The sequence below is a fragment of the Camellia sinensis genome, chromosome 6 (assembly GCF_055761805.1).
Source record: "Camellia sinensis isolate YWXY chromosome 6, ASM5576180v1, whole genome shotgun sequence".
NCBI lineage: Eukaryota > Viridiplantae > Streptophyta > Magnoliopsida > Ericales > Theaceae > Camellia > Camellia sinensis.
In genome coordinates this window covers 139,911,484-139,929,234 of record NC_138966.1, presented here as the reverse complement: position 1 = coordinate 139,929,234, position 17,751 = coordinate 139,911,484, and the positions used below count along the sequence as shown (strand labels likewise).

Genomic DNA, 17,751 nt, shown 5'->3' with positions numbered 1-17,751 from the left:
ACAGCACTAGTGGGGTTGTCAAGTATTTCTTTAAGTTGGCCAAGGCGATTTCACATTCTTCTGTCCACTGAAAATCTATGGCTTTCTTTAATAACTGAAAAAATTATTTACATTTATCTGAACTTCGGCCAATGAACCTTTTCAAGGCTGTTGCCCTGCCAATAAAAATCTAGACTTGTTTCGCTATTGTTGGGCTCTTCAGATCAAGGATAGCCCTGATCTGATCTGGATTCGCTTCAATTTCCCTCCTCGTTACCAAGTATTCCAGGAACTTATCGGATCTAACTCCAAATATGTACTTCGAGAGATTAAGTCGAAGCTAATATGCTCTCAATATGTCAAAGACCTCTTTCAGGTCGGCCAAATGACCCCGATGTTCCTTAGTCCTGACGACCATATCGTCAATGTAGACCTCCACTGTCCTCCCAATTAGGTATTTGAACATCTTGGTGACCCATCTTTGATATGTTGCTCTTGCATTCTTCAGCCTAAAGGGCATTACTCTGTAGAAATAGAGCCATTTGGAGGTGATAAATGTTGTCTTTTCTTTGTTTGGGGCATACATTGCTATCTGGTGATACCTTCTGTATGTATCCAAAAAGCTCATCCTCTCATACCCTAATGTGGCATCCACCAGCTGATCAATCTTGGACAGTGAAAAGCTGTCCTTGGGGCAAGCTTTGTTCAAGCTTGTGAAGTTCATGCAGACCCTCCACTTGCCATTCTTCTCTTTTACCACTACCGTATTTGTCACGACCCAAACCCGCCCCTTAGGGTTTAGCGTCGTAATCGGCCAATAATCCTTGAATTACCATAGGCTTTAGTCTAAAATAGCATATAATTACAGGCTAAAGGAAGCAAATACGTAAAACATATATAGTCCATTAAGCTGTGTAGACATACATGGGACAAAAATTTCAAAACTTAATATACATACACGTGATGTCATAATTATAGTAGTCTTACGTCACCCATTTATACAGATAAAGTAAAAATAGGACATAGCCCAATATACAGATAAACAGAAACTCGTTCGAAATTCACAAAAGAAAACAAGGTTTAAAACACAATTCACAAAACATGACCATTAGACTTATTCTGGAACCTCCTCGAGAGGCACAAAGGTTGGCCGGCAAAATAGAACTCCAAGCGATCATCATTAAGCCTGGCCACGTGCCTAGTCACCTACATATATAAATAATACAGTGAACGGGAGCCTAGTGAATAATAACAGAGTAAAAGAGTCAATGAATGTTGTCCATAATAGTTACAAAAGACAGAATTCAGTAGTTAACAAGAATGGATTCATAATCATGTTTAGAAATCAAAGGTCATAACAGAAACAGATTCAGAATCATACTCATAATCATCATTTGCAGTTAGTCATATGTGTTAAATCTATTAGCACTAATAGAAACAATTGACCTATAAAGGGACAGCCATGAAAGCATACAGTTGACTCACACACACGGAGACGGTACAGTTGGTTCATGAGACGTACAGTTGGCCTATAAACAGGACGTACACAGAAGGAACTATAACAGTTGGCTCATGAGACGTATAGTTGGCCCATAATTAGGACATAACAGAACAGATAATAGATGTCATCTGAAAGTAATGATACTACGAGTACATTTCAGAAACATTGGATAACTATTCATTCATACAGAAAATAATATTTCAGAAGACAGATCATCTTATATCATTCAAAAAATACTTATAAATTGAACATAATTTTACAAAATTATTACTCACAGATGGCTCTAGAAGCAGACAGACAGAGCAAATAAGTCCAATAGCTTACGGCGCGTGACTTACACAACATAACAAATACACATATTGAAACACACACTCGGAAAAAACTTAACTCATTACGTTTCGTTCTTAGTGTTTTTGTAAGTCTTATCCTCATCATTATGTCTTAATTAGGGCTTAAGAATGCCTAAGATACGATGAGGATGCCAAAATGTGAGTCAAAACACTTAGTCAAATTTTGTTGAAAATAGGGTCTTCGCTTGAGCAGGGATTCAAACATAAAGGTGGTCACTCAAGCATAACTTCGGTAGCTTGAGCGGTCTGTAAACTCTGCAAAAATACTAGTTATGTGAATTTTTCGCTCGACGGTCGCCCAAGCAGGAGACTGAGGTCTTCGCTCGAACGCAACTCTAATCGCTCGAGTGGTCTGCAAAACTTGTAAACTTCTGGGAGTATGAATTTTACGCTCAAGTGGAAGTGCAAAATCAAGAGTGGTCGCTCAAGCGAAGAAGCAGAATTCTAGAATTTTCAGATTTGCTTCCAAACTTCAAAACTCGAATTCAAGGTTGCAAATCATGTTCTTTTGGGCCAAAAACTTAACATGTGTAAACTTGTAAAACATGGTGAATTCAAAATCATTTCGCAAAATCAAAACCCACAAGCATGCCAATTGTGTAAAATCAAACTTGGAATGTTAAAACATCACATGAACTTAACATACAAGTAATTTCTTGACTTCAAAGCCTTCAAAACATGATCAAATGAGGTGTTTAACTCAAAGACATGCTGAATTCCTAGAACAAGACCAAAAAAAGGACATGTAAGAGGGAAATTCTTTGAAATCAACTTCTCATTGCCATGAACTATGCATGCATGCATGGTTTGAGTTGTAGTTCTTTAATTTAGCTTAATTCTCATGTTAATCCACCTCTTTCACTTGAATTCTAACATGAACTAACTTAATTACACAGCTAAGGGTTTGATTTCTTACCTTAGGTGCTCAATTATGGTTTATGCAAAGATGGTTTGAGCTCACAAGTCAATTCTTTAATTTGCCTGCCAAATCTCTCCAATTCTCAAGCTTAGATGTGAAGTTCTTAGCCTCCTCTTCTCTCTCACGTCTAGTAGGCTCAAAAAAGATGAAGATGAGATGAGTCTATGTGGTGTGTAGGCCTTATATAGGCTTGTTTAGGAAAATTAATTAATTAGGCTTACCACTAATCAAATGGGCATCATTTGTTCTAATTATTTCGTTTCGAATCAAATTTCAATTAAACCTACCATAAAATTTCAAAAATTCTAAATAACACATAACCCAAGTCAATTCCGTGATCGGATGCCGATAAGGCCTTCAATTTGCAGAACGAAACAGAAATACAAACAGGTATTCCTATAGCAAACAGATATAAATGCAAATAACATATAAGGTATGCAATTAACACATGATTTCCTCTTAATCACCAATTAGGCACCCTTAATCATGGTTTAGCAGTTAATCACAGGTTGGGGTTGTTACAGTATTGGACAACCAGGTAGGATAATTCACTTCTCGAATGGCCTGCGCTTCAAGTAGTTTGTTTACTTCTTCCTCAACTGCATACACATGTATCAATGTCGGCCTCCTTGCTCTCTGGATGACTGCTTTAGCCAACTTGTCCACGTTAAGTCTGTGACTGGTGACCTCGGGGCTAATTTCTGGCATCTCATAAGGTGTCTAGGCAAACACCTCTATGTTCTCTCTCCAAAAAGCCCCTAGTTCCCTTTCTTCTTTTTCGGCTAAGCCAGAGCCGAGGAAAAAGAATCGCTCCTCATCTCCTTCTTGTACAAGAACCTTTTTCAAGGGTTCTTCACTCTTGTCGGCGGGTTCTTTGCCAACATCATCCAAGACCTCGTGGTCTTCGCCTTCAATCTCTGCACTCTTTGCTTCCCTTACATTGCAGGTGTACTTCATTACTACCATGGAACAATTTTTCACCTGTACTTGGTCTCCCATTACTTCTTTAATCCCCTGTTCAGTCGAGAATCGCAACAGCTGGTGCAGTGTTGAGGGAACAACCTTTATTGCATGCAACCAAGGTCTTCCCAAAATGATATTGTATGAGGAGGGAGTATCTATCACAGTAAATTCCGTTATTACCTTCTTGCTCCCTACCTCTAGACTCGTGGCTCCTAGAGACCATGTCGGTGTCCCATTGAATCCGACCATAAGGCTGTTAGATTGCTCTAAATCATCCTTGTGGCGGCCAAGTTCCTTGTAACACCTGACATACATGATGTCACAAGAGTTGCCTTGGTCAATCAATATGCGCTTCACCTAACAGTCTCCAATCTTTAAAGTTACCACAAGGGCATCATTATACGGATACTACACCATATCCAAGTCTGCTTAAAAAAAAGAGATCATTGGTCCCTAATGTTCATTTGTTCTGAGCTTCTTCTGCTGGACCTGATATACATGCTGTAAGTGGCTTACTCTCTAGGTCTCCCCTCGAATTTCATTCTCATTGACCTTCGAGTGAATCACATTGATTACCCGAGGTCTATCCACCTGCTGTCGTGGTGATGGTGGTAGAGGTGGTGCTGCTGGTGCCTGGGCAGCCTCGTGTGCTCTTCCCTTGTCTTCGCCTCATCTACTAGGTCTCTCAGGTGTCCCTGTTTGACCAGATCCTCTAGGTATGACTTCAGAGCCCTGCATCCCTGAGTCATGTGTCCATCCTCGTCATGTTAGGCACAATGCTTCCTAGTGCTTCTACCTATGTACTCGCCAGTGACCTTCTCCGGCACTCTGTAGTACGGCTGATTCCTGATCCTCTCTAGAATTTTATAGATTGGAATCCTAAATACCATGCTGACTGCCTGCATAGCCCTCGTTTTTGTTTCTGGCCTATCACCGCCGGTATTCCCTCGACCTCACTTCGGCGAGCTGTTTCTCCTTTCTTATTTTGGTGTCTTCTTCCTGTTCTTGTCTTCCTTTGCTTTGGCATACTTCTCAATTCATGCCATGACGTCTTAGATGTTCTTCGGTAGGGGTTTTGCAAGTTATTGCCGAAGTGGGCAATCATCATTCAGGCCATTCTTGAAAGAAACGACCGCCAACTCCTAGTTACAAGACGTGATCCGGTTGTAAACCTCATAGTATCTCTTGGCATAAGCCTTGAGGCGTTCACCATCGCTAATCTTTAAAGCCAATAAGGAGTCTGCCTTCAATGGCTGTGACTTGTTGGTAACAAACTTGGCCACAAACATCTCGTCCGGACCTTCCTAACTCTTTACACTCCATTTCGGTAGTTTATGGAACCAATCTGATGTTATTTCCCTGAACGACGACAGGAATACTTTACACAACAGTTGCTCGTTCCCACTCCACAAAGCCATTGAATTTAAATATAAGCTGACATCAAAGTTCGGGTCGGACTTTCCATCATAAACTTGAAATCTCAGCATGCTAAACCTCTTTGGCACTTCGAACACATCCAACTCCACCGAAAATGGCGTCTTCGGCTGGTCGTTGGATGTGATCTCGGCGGTTATGCCTCTTTCTCTGGAGGTAATCTCTCAGGTCCTCATTCGTTCGTCCGGGGGCTCAGCTGTCAATAGACTTCAGCCTTTTCGGCGCGCTGCTTCTGGTGTTATTGTGCGTTCTCTTGGACTTCCCTTTTTCTACTGCATCGTCAAAACAGAGGCCTTGCCCTTGGATCTGTCGAGATCCTCAGACATAGGCCCTTTTGGTCCATGTTGTCCTCTGTGACTCACCTCGTACTGATTCTGTTTGCCCGACATCTCGTGATGGACGATGTGAGTTTCCCTGTCTCTTGCCATGCTGTGGGACAACTGGGACTGTCTTATGTCCTCCTTTTAGGGCATCAATTTTGGTTACTGTTGCCGGCGTGCCCTGCAATGGAAACGATGGTTGCATCATGTTGTTTTGCATCATGAAATTGACCACTGTTTGCAGGTCTATCAACTTGTTTGCCATGCCATTCATCTCCTCATCCTGTCTCAGGCATCTATCCTCCCATACCTGGAGATCACTTTCATTGCAGTATTTATCTCGGCCTCCCTTCTTTGGGCCGTTGCCCCTTGCCGACATCATTCGCCCTAGGACTTGGTTCCTACACCTTTTCATTACTGTTCTCTCCTCTAGCGGTAGGATCCACATGTTCCTCCTTCTCACTGTGGATGTCGTCCCCAATTCTCATTTCCTGTCCGTTGTTGGCCATCTATCCTTACTAAGTTCCCACAGATGACGCCAAATTATGGGTGTTAATTTTTGACTACACAACCAAACAGGGAACTTTGCTGGAGAGCACCGACAGAATAGAATGAGCCAACTACCTGCCAACAAGAAGATGAGAATACCACGGTGGTTCGTCCACCCGAGGGCATTTTGACAATCAAGTTAGTTAATCTTATCTCTTACAGATATCAAAACAGTACTTAAACTAATAAGTCAAAACATATCTTCGACCCACGAGAGTGCCTCACTTTTATAACTAGCGGTAACCTAGTCCCCTAGAAGTCTCACTTTGTAGGACTCAAGCTCAATGCTCATTTCGGACTCTCGGCTAGATAGAGATAAACTCCTCAAGAGTTTTATCCTTATCTAGGCTAAGAGCCTTATCTGATCTAGGACTCGTATCCCTTATCCAAATATCTCGGGATTCCGACGTTACTGCAGAACATCTCGGCAATGTCGTGATTACCTCGACAAACCTGACTCATTCACAAAATACTTCCCCACACTTGTAATAGTGAATAATGGTTTCATTTACAGTATCTTTTATCATTTTTTTAGTGAACCAAACACGAGAATGAACATTAAGATGGAATGATCGTTCCATTGCACCTTTATTCCAATGAACCAAATACGGCCTTATTGTTATAACTCCTTTCTAGGCCCTTGCACATAAATTAAATTGACCACATAGAATAGAATAACTCCATAAAATTGATACATAGTTTTAATAGGAATTTAAGCAAATAGGTGAAGGCATTTTTGCATAATCACAACCAAAAACCAATTAGGAAATAAGTAATAGAAATAGACAAACATGTTCATACTACTGAGCAAAATAATAATAATAATAATGAAAAGAAAAAACAAACATCTGCATACCAAACATAATAATCAATGGATCGAGAATTAAAATATTTTGTCGTAACACCATGGAATACCATTATTGCGAGGACTACCTAATCCATTAGTCGCTATAGAGAACTAAAAGCCATGCCTCGAGCATTACCTCTCTCCATATGTTGATATGGCTATGAAAGAAGATAGCAGTAAGTGAAAAAGAAGAAGAGAGAAACAGAAAACTGAATCTGCAGTTTATTCACTCTCTTCACATACAACCTGATTACAGTCCAAAAGAAACTCCCCTTGTTTCCCCTCTCAATCATAGCTATATACATCTCATACTAACTAACAAACAAACTTCTCCTAACCACTAACTAACCCAACTAACTAACTGACCCAACTAATTAACAAACTTCTAAACTAAGTACTAAGTTGAAACTGAATTCAAACTGAATTCAAACTGACCCAACTAATTAACAAACTTCTAACTAAGTTGAAATTGAATTCAAAAGCTGAATTCAAAATTTCTTTTCTTTCTCTAAATCATAACATTTCCCACCCCATAAAACAGCCTTGACCTCAAGGCTGGAATTGGGGATATTTGGTGATGATGTCCTGGTAGTCCACCCAAGTAGCATCTTCTGGAAATGAGTGAGACCACTGAACGAGGAGTTGAATCACCGCCCTGTTGTTCCTCTTAACCATACGTCTGTCCAGCACCGCCACAGGTTCCATTTGAAAAGTACCATCAGGTGCGACTGGTGGCAATGTAGGCTGTGCGACGATGTGCTGACCCAACTTTTTCTTTAACAAAGAAACATGAAACACGGGATGGATATGAGCAGACGCAGGTAGCTGGAGCTGATAAGCAACCTTTCTAATTCTGGCCACAACCTGAAATGGACCATAAAATCGAGGAGCAAGCTTCATATTCCTGTGTAAAGCCAAGGTAGTCTGCCTATAAGGTTGCAGCCGCAAATAAACCCAGTCATGTGGTTCAAATTCACGGTCAGATCGATGCATATCAGCATAATGCTTCATCCTGTGCTGAGCTTGATGCAAATTGTCTTTTAACATTCTGAGAATTGAAGCTCTTTCTCGTATCCAATTATCCACCTCAGCCACAGCAGAAGGGTTGGAAGAAATGAAAGTGTGGTCTGGAGGATCTTGACCATAAACAGCGTAATATGGAGTGGTTTTGATGGCTGAATGATAAGAAGTGTTATACCACCATTCAGCTAACGAAAGCCACTTAACCCAGTTCCTAGGACAGTCACCTGACATGCATCGTAAATAATTCTCCAAGCACTTGTTCAAGATCTCGGTCTGACCATCAGTTTGTGGGTGATAGGCTGAACTTAAACACAATTTGCAACCTTGCAAAGTGAAAAGCGCATGCCAGAAATTACTAGTGAAAACTGCATCTCGATCGGAGACAATAGATGAGGGCAATCCATGTAGTTTGTATACTTGATCCAGGAATACTTGAGCAACATCTTTGGCTGTGTACGGATGTGAAAGTGCCATGAAATGACCATACTTAGTTAACCTGTCGACAACCACAAATATAACAGATCTGCCGTGGGATTTGGGAAGGCCCTCAATAAAATCCATAGAAATATCAGACCAGACTCGATTGGGAATAGCTAGAGGCTGTAACAATCCAGGGGATTTCACATTTTCACTCTTAAACCTTTGACAAATGTCACATTCGGAAACCAACTTCGAAACATCATTCTTTAACCCTTTCCAATACAAAATTCTCTGAATTCTCTTAGTAGTTTTATCAATCCCTGAATGCCCACCTATTGCAGAGCAATGAAATTCCTCCATAATCTGGATCTTGAGCTGAGGCGTGTTTCCTACCACCAATTTGCCTTTATAGGTCAGAATCCCTTGTTCCCAACGATAACCCCTATGGGAAGTATGATCAAGAATCAAATCAGCAATGACTTGTTGTACCACTGGATCAGATATCCAGCTTTGCTTGATTTCAGCTAACCAACTAGTAGACACAAAAGTAATAGCATGCAAAGTAGCAAGGTTATTTGTAGTATCCTCCCTCCTAGACAAAGCATCCGCTGCCATATTCTCTTTTCCACATCTGTAAATGATCTCAAAATCATAACCCAACAATTTAGTAATCCACTTCTGTTGAAAAGGGGTGCCCACTCTTTGCTCCAATAAGTACTTTAAGCTTTGATGATCTGTTCTGATAAGAAATTTCCTACCCAAAAGGTAATGCCTCCATTTGAGTACAGCCAAGACCACTGCCATTAGCTCCTTTTCATAGGTAGATAAAAGTTGATCTCGTGCAGATAAGCCTTTACTCCAAAAAGCTATCGGATGCCCCTCTTGCATTAGCACCGCCCCTAGGCCTTTTCCTGATGCATCTGATTCCACCACAAATTCTTTAGTATAATTAGGCAAAGCTAGAACTGGTATTGTGGTCATTACTGCCTTAAGCTGTGCAAATGCCACTGCCGCTTCTGAGTTCCATTGGAAGGAATCCTTTTTGAGTAATTGATTTAGTGGAGAACAAATTTTTCCATAGCCTTGAACAAACCGTCTATAGTATCCTGTGAGGCCAAGAAATCCTCTTAGTTCCTTTAAGGTAGCAGGTGTTGGCCAACTAGTCATAGCTGTAATCTTGGTTGGTTCAGCAGAGACCCCTTTTCCTGAAACCAAATGCCCCAAGTATTCTACCTCCTCTTTACCAAACACACACTTGGACCTTTTGGCAAATAGTTGGTGAACTCGCAGCAACTGCAAAGTAGTTTGCAAATGATGCAGATGATTGGTCCATGTACTACTATATACTAAAATGTCATCAAAAAATACTAAGATGAATTTCCTTAAGTGAGGCCTAAAAACTTCATTCATCAAGCTTTGAAAAGTAGATGGGGCATTTGTTAACCCAAATGGCATTACCATGAACTCATAATGTCCATCATGGGTTCTAAATGCAGTTTTGTAAATGTCTGTAGGAGTTACCCTTATCTGGTGATAACCAGATCTCAAATCCAGCTTAGAAAAGTACTTAGCACCACACAATTCATCAAGGAGTTCATCTATAGCAGGAATAGGAAATTTATCCTTCACAGTAGCTTTATTTAAGGCTCGATAGTCAATGCACATTCTCCAATTCCCATCCTTCTTCTTAACTAACAGCACCGGTGAAGAATAGGGACTAACACTGGTTCTAATAATTCCTGAAATTAACATCTCGCTGACCTGTTTTTCAATCTCAGTTTTTTGAAAATAGGGATACCTGTAAGGCCTGATATTGGTAGGTTCTGCCCCTGTTTTCAATGGTATGCAATGGTCATGAGATCTGGTTGGAGGAAGGGTCTTAGGTTCTTGAAAAATATCTCCATAATCAACCAGTAATGCTTCCAAATCTGGTTCCAAGTCTGGTTGTAATGTATCCTCTATTTCATCACATTCAGCCTGAAAAGAGTACACCTGAGCTACAACTCCTTGTGCTTGTTTCTGAACTATCTTTTTCATCTTATTAGCCCCAATGACTGTCAATTCTTCTTTCTTTCCTCCCCTTAGCACATGCCTCTTGTCATTCAACTGAAACTCCATGCTCAGATTCTTGAAATCCCACTTTACTGGACCCAATGTTGCTAACCACTGAATTCCCAAAACCATGTCACAGCCCTTGAGTTGCAAAATCCTCATGTCAGCTTGAAATTCAGTGCCTTGCATTTCCCACCGAAATCCTTTACATATTGCTGTGCTCATTAGTTTGGTGCCATCAGCTACTAAAACTGGTAATGGGTCTGTCTCTGAGGCCATTATCCCAACTCTCTTGATTACTTCTGGGCTTAGGAAATTATGAGTACTTCCCGAGTCTATTAGAATCATAACTAGCTTTTTCTTGACATTTCCTTTTACCCTCATAGTTCTGTAGGAAACAGAGCCAGACAGGGCATTAATAGAAATTTGTAATTCCTCTTCCGGAACCTGGTCTTCCTCCACATCTGCACCTTCGTCTTCTACCTGTTCTTGATCTTCTTGTTCAACCTCCAGAGCATATAACTGCTTCTTTTTACAGATATGGCCCCTTGTATACTTCTCATTGCATTTGAAACATAATCCTTTGGCCTTTTTTTCTTCCCAGTCCTTTGGTAGTTCTTTCCTTACAGGATTCATAACTGGATTTTGTTTGGCTTGATGGGAAAAAATAGATTCTCCTGCTCTATTCCCTTGTCTTGCTCTTCTTGTTATGGCTTCAATGCTATTCTCCTGCATTTTAGCCAATCCAATGGCCTGAACTATTGTAGTAGGCCTGAACATTAACACCCCTGCCTTAATGTCTTCTCTTAACCCACTGATGAAACAACTAATGAAAAAAACTTCTGGTAACTCGCAGGTTCTATTTGCCAGAATTTCAAATTGCTCCTGATATTCCTTCACAGTGGTTGTTTGCTTTAATTTGGTCAGATCACCCATTGCATCTTCATAAGAATTGGGCCCAAATCTGGAAATAATTCCTTGTTTGAACAGATCCCAATTAATCTGGCGATGGCATTTCTCAAACCACTGATACCATTGTAGGGCCTTATCCTCTAAATGCAGAGTAGCTAATTTCACCTTGTTTGTACTTTCAACTGAGTTATAATCGAAGAATCTCTCACATTTATACAACCAACCAGTGGCATCTTCCCCAAAAAATCTTGGAAAATCAATTCTTGCATATCTGGTATTGAAAAAAGAAGATGATTGAGGTGAATCCGAACGAACCTGGGCTTCCATGGTTTCTGGATGATTTCCAAAGACTCCATTTGCCATTTGATCATACTTGACATTCATGGCAAAAATCAATTCCTTGATTTCGTTCACATCCTTCAATGAATTTCTGATCTCTCTGATATCCTGTGCTTGCCTATCGCTGCTGTCTTTAAGCGTTCGTATTGCTTCATCTATTTTTTTTGATTCTTGTGCCCTAGTTCCATCTGCCATTTCTGTGGAATTTCTCTCGCAGGCCAAGAATAGCCGGCTCTGATACCAATTGATATGGCTATGAAAGAAGATAGCAGTAAGTGAAAAAGAAGAAGAGAGAAACAGAAAACTGAATCTGCAGTTTATTCACTCTCTTCACATACAACCTGATTACAGTCCAAAAGAAACTCCCCTTGTTTCCCCTCTCAATCATAGCTATATACATCTCATACTAACTAACAAACAAACTTCTCCTAACCACTAACTAACCCAACTAACTAACTGACCCAACTAATTAACAAACTTCTAAACTAAGTACTAAGTTGAAACTGAATTCAAACTGAATTCAAACTGACCCAACTAATTAACAAACTTCTAACTAAGTTGAAATTGAATTCAAAAGCTGAATTCAAAATTTCTTTTCTTTCTCTAAATCATAACATATGTCCAAACTTCTCCACTAATATCTTCTGATGCAACCACATGCAAGATACACCCCAATTGTAAGCCCATTAGATAAACATGGCTGATGGGAAAAAAAAGATTCCACAGCAAAACAATTAAAGTTTACCAGACGTAAGAAATAGGTTGCTTGCTCTGGATTTAAGGTTCATAAGACTGGTAGACTAAGTCGACTAGCATGGGTAATGAATCTGTATATAGGGCTTTTTTTTGGTAACCAAAAAAGGGAAATCTTAGACATGGGTTTTTTTCACTGTTATCTCCCAAACTGTAAACATTTTTTTTCATTTCATCCCTGAACTATCAATTTCATCTGTTTAGACCCTAAAGTTTTTTTTTATTTCAGTTTATGTAGTCCAATTGTAAACGATTGCACATTAGTCTTTTGATGGTCAAAAGGTCAAACCAATTTGATGGGTGTTTGATTGTATAGTTTAAGTCGTTCAAATTTTGAATTGACCTTTTTGACCATCAAATTAGACTAATGGTTACTGACTTGTACAATTAGACCAACAGTTACTGATTTGTACAATTATACCATCAAATTAGACTACCGGAAAGAATTCTCAAATGTAACTCATCCTAACTTCTCTCACAACAACAATTCAAACTGACTAAAGTATAGAAGACAATTATATTAGTTGCATATTAAAATCCAACTTACTTTTGGAGTAAATTATTTGTGTTTCTATGTTTGCAGTAAGGAGGAGCCAGATATTATATAATTTTCAAGTACTGTCTAATGAGAAATAGCATTGCAGAGGAGTGGATAACAGATCTTCGAGCACTCACATTTGCATTCTTCTATTTCAGCTGTATTTCCAATTGGTTTATCTCCTGAAAACCCAAGAATTCAAACCAAATAGTTGCTATAAGATGAAACTGCTTAGTGTTGAGAATGATGGATTTCAAAAAAATTCAAGACACAACACGTAGGGGACGTGCAAAATATATAATGTTGTATATTTATTATATGTCATGTATATGAATATTTCATTCAAAGATAATAAAAAAAAACATGACACTAATTCTTAAAGTTTAAAGAATGACAGATTAGTAGGTATAAATCTACATTATTAATCTTACATCACTGGCTTCTCCAGGTTATTTTGTTGAAACTTATAATGTGTTTTATGTGTGTTGAAGTGATGAAGATGTGTATCGCTCAAGTGTCCAAAGCATTTTGGATCTGAAAAATTAAAAAATAGTATGACACATCTGGACGTATGTTCAACACATTGGGAAGTGCCCAATCAGTGTCAATGGGTGTTTAATTAGTGTCGGTGTCCAACACGTGTTGGACATTACACGCTACCTTTCTAGAAGTTCATGCTTCTAAGGCCTTCACAAATATGAACAGAAAAAGGGAACGAAAAAAAGTATTTAAAAAATTATTATTATTATTATTATTTGCTAGACATTCAAGTGAGTTTAATATTAGGTGATTCTATTGATAAGCGAAAACAACTATAGAAGAAAAGGAAAATGAAAGCACAAAAACAGAGGAACAAATAACATCAGAAGGGTAAACAAAAATGAAAATAAATAAATAAATGGATATGAGATAAATAACTTGAGATTAGTGAAAAGACACGAGGTTTGGCGGTAAATCTTGTAGATATCCTTACTCATTTTCATTAGTATGATTTGATCCCAGTTTGACGTAGTTGCTGTCTATTTGAATTGATGGAATATGGGAAATCTTGTGCCAATCAGGCCCGCTTTCCTTGCTACATTTTTCCTTGAGAAGGGGACACCACCTAATCTTCAAACTTTGCAATTTGGTGAGGCTTCGCATTGCTTTCATTGAAGGTAGAATCATTAGATTCTTGCATTTCCAAAGATGTAGAGCTTGGAGCGATGAAAGGTTACCCAGCCAGTCTGGCAGAGATTCCAACCCATCAAATTCCCAAATACTCAAGTCTATCAAGGCAGTGAGGTGCTGGAGTTCATCAGGCAGAGATGTGAGCTTTGACCAACCATACAAAGTTAGAGACTTTAGCGAGACGAAGAAGCGTTGTTGTACTTGATGGGTGATGTTGAAATTGCTGCTACTGCAACTAGAATTGGTACAGGTAGAAGTAGTTGTAGTGCTAGTGATTGTGGGCCAAGGGAAATAATCAAGTTCCTCTGAGAAGTCACCTATCACCAATCTTGTGAGGTCAGGGGTTAGAGAGAGTAGCCACTCAGGCCAACAATTATAAGTCCTCAATATTCCACATTTTTTAATTTCCAGACTCCTGAGGGATGTGAGCCTGCAGATATCTGATGGGTCAATTACCATTAGGTTAGGGCACTCAGACACAGCTAAACGCTCAAGAGATGCAAGGTTCCCTATTCCTTTTGGCAAACAAGTCAACTTGTTGCATTTGGTGATCATAATGTCTTGAAGACGAGTGAGGCCATTGTGCTCCTCATTGATATCTAGTATAGTCGTTATATTTGGGCACTCTTTTATACATAGTGTCTCAAGGGACGCAAGGTCATGCAGCACATTCGGCACATGAGCTACACCATCACAAGAATCAATTGTCACATGTTTTAGTAAAGATCTATTATTTTTGAACATCTCTTCAAGCACAAAATTGATCTCTGAACCTGAGACCTTCCTTAAATTCAGGAAAGTGAGAGACGTTAGCTTGTTGCTCATCTTTCTTAGGGCCACACTGTTGATTTCTGCTATTGTCAATGTCTTAATGGATGGAAAGTGACTTGGAGCCATTATCAATCGGGGACACCATCCAATATTCAAGACCTCCAGGGAAGGAAACACCAAGCCAGATGACCCCGAATATGCTGCAACTGCCGCTTCACTCCATTCTATTAAGCTTGGCATATATTGTAGACTGAGTTCTCTCAGTGCTTGAAATATTGATGTCTCTCTACCACCATCATTAAGATTGTGAGGACCATAGAATTCAGTACCAACACTTTTCACATTATGCATCCCCACTATTTGAAGAACCTGTAGGAAAGGAAGGTGCCCAAGTGCGGGGATTTCTCCCAGTCTTTTGTAATACTTCAGTTCTATCTTCACCAAATTGTAAAGCAGCGATGTGTGATCTTTCACCATCATCCATGATGCAAGTTTCTCACCCCGATAGTTCTCAATCACCAAACCTTTCAAATTACTGTGAGGTTTTAGACCTTCCAACACATCCACATCATTATTAATGTCTGTGTTTTCCACTTCATCATTAGTCCAATGAAACCTTAATTCTTGAATATTTGGATTGCTTGATAAATTTGCCTTCTGCGCACCTTCCTTGCTTTTCACATGCTCAAGACCATAAATCTTTACTACTCCTCTGAGGTTGTGTAAGCATCCTAGCTCCTCAATTCCGCATCCCTTATTCTGACCCACAACGAAAAATGGCAATGTCAGGAGACAAGTCAACTGCCCTAATCCCACTGGCATCAAATTCATGCGCTTTTCATCATCATCCATGTAAAAATGCCTCAACTTAACTAGCTTCCTAAATTCTCTTGGAAGCTTTTCCAAAAACAAGCAATACAAAATTCTCAGAGTTTGCAAATTATAGAGATTAGTGACAAAACTAGGTAACTCTTTAATGGCTGTCCTTGAGATGTCAAGATATCTTAAATGTATCATCTTGCTTATTGAACTTGGCAATTCCTTCATTTCAGATTTAACTAAATTCAAAACACGCAAGCGTGTTTTGTCCATTGACACATCTCCAAGGAGAATACCTGATAAAAACAATGTTCGCAATTTCTGGAAACCAAATTCTGAAATTAGCGATACCTCTTCTTCACTAGAAACCAATGATAAATGTTGAACATGAGAAATATCACTCACCTCAGTGGCCTTTGAAGTCGAGCAATAATTTTTTGAGATATGTAGTGCAAAATTGTGCACGAGATCATGCATCTTGCAGCCAACAATAGTTCCGTACCCATCTTTTGGAACAGCTTGCAATAAAAAATTCCACAATAGGACATCGAAATAATTGTTACCTACATCCTCCATCAACATATCACTTCCCTTAGTGGGCTGAAGGTATCCTTGGGCCATCCAAAGTTCGATTAAATTGGTTCTCTCAATAAAAAAATCCTTGGGGAAAATAGAACAATATGCAAAACATTGTCTTAATGAGGGTGACGGAAGATGATCAAAGCTTAACCTTAAGCTAGGAAAAATATCGGTTCCATTTATTTTTTGAGATGAATTCCATATTTCACTCCTTTCAATTGACAACCAGTCATGCTCATTCTTCTTTGAGTGCATCAAACCTCCCAATGTTTTTACTGCTAATGGCACACCCCCACATCTTTTTACAATCCTTTGGCCCACAACCACCAAATTTGGAGTCTCTTGTGGTCCTCCTCTTGCAAATGCTTTTTGCCTAAATATGGTCCAACTATCATCGTTTGATAGTCCTACCAAACGATGAGTACGAGACGCCTGCATGGTTGACGCAACCACCTCATTACGTGTGGTGACAATAATTTTGCTTCCCTTAGAGCCACCTATCCCAAGCAAAGAGTTTCTCATGTTCTCCCATTTCTCAGGAATTTCATTCCAGACATCGTCTAGTACAAGAAGATATTTTTTCCCTTCTAGACTTTCCCGCAGCTTTTTAACTATTGCCTCCCTGTTTGACATCTCAGAAGTGGTTCCAGTAAGGGATTGAACCATCTCATTCAATAGCCTCTGAACATTGAAATCATCAGATACACAGACCCACATTCTTTCACCAAAATTTCTCACCACCCTCTCATCTTTATAAACTATCTGAACAAGGGTTGTCTTCCCAAGCCCTGCCATACCCATGATTGAGATGACTGGCAGGGCTTCTTCCTCTTCTTCATCATTATCAGAGGAAAGCAACAACATTTCTACTAGTATTGATAAATCACCATCCCTACCCACAACTTTTGAATCATCAACAAAGGGATCAGTGGGCCTAATTTCTCGAAGCTCCACAACACTAGTGTTTATGACTTCCACGGCTTTAAGTCCGATTTCATTAGCTTCTTTGTAAATTTGATCTAGCATTGTGTTGATGTTATTGACTTTGTGAAACATCTTCAGGCGAAGTGCCAGTGGATTTGAGAGGGTGAAGAAGTTGCGTACCTTGTTCGTGATTCTGTTTTTCACCTCCAACTTTCTTCGAAGAACTTCAAATGCCAACTCATCCAGCACATCCTCAGCATCAGATGCAACAGCCTTGAGATTTTTCAGCCAGTCAAGCACTGCTTCCTTTTCTATTGTTTTCCTGTCTTCAGCATCACATAGTAGAGCTTGAGCGGTTTTGAACCGCCTAGTAAGCCGTTTAAGCTCTGCCTTCAAACCCCATGCCAAACTCATCTCACTGGTAATTGAAATCAACTTTTTCAGGATTTCCTTAGCAGTAGCTACAAGGAGTGCTTCAGCAGCCATCTTTCCTTCTGTGGTGTAATGGAGACACAAACGCTTCAGAAATCTCTCAGAGACCACACAATTGGCGTTGTTGACTTGCCTTTCGAGGAAAATTCCGTACCAT

At 39.6% G+C, this 17,751-nt stretch overlaps 1 protein-coding gene across 6 annotated transcripts in view; it reads right to left on the bottom strand.

Moving 5' to 3' along the window:
- Window positions 1-17,336, bottom strand: part of LOC114272708 (putative disease resistance protein RGA3) — a 49,342-nt gene extending 32,006 nt beyond the window's left edge. For 3 of the 6 annotated variants that reach the window (XR_014333147.1, XR_014333148.1, XM_082874856.1), the window contains exons 1-2: window positions 13,873-17,336; window positions 13,037-13,081 (exon numbers count right to left, since the gene is read on the bottom strand). Coding sequence is in view for 4 of the 6 variants with exons in the window: in XM_082874856.1 (XP_082730982.1) it covers window positions 13,075-13,081; window positions 13,873-17,294 (3,429 nt within the window). In the remaining 2 variants the exon portion in view is untranslated. Of the gene's footprint in view, window positions 1-915; window positions 1,186-12,222; window positions 12,253-12,792; window positions 13,082-13,872 lie in introns of those variants that run through there. The other 3 variants (XM_028214423.2, XM_082874855.1, XM_082874854.1) reach the window with 3 other exon arrangements.
- Window positions 17,337-17,751: the final 415 nt, after the last annotated feature.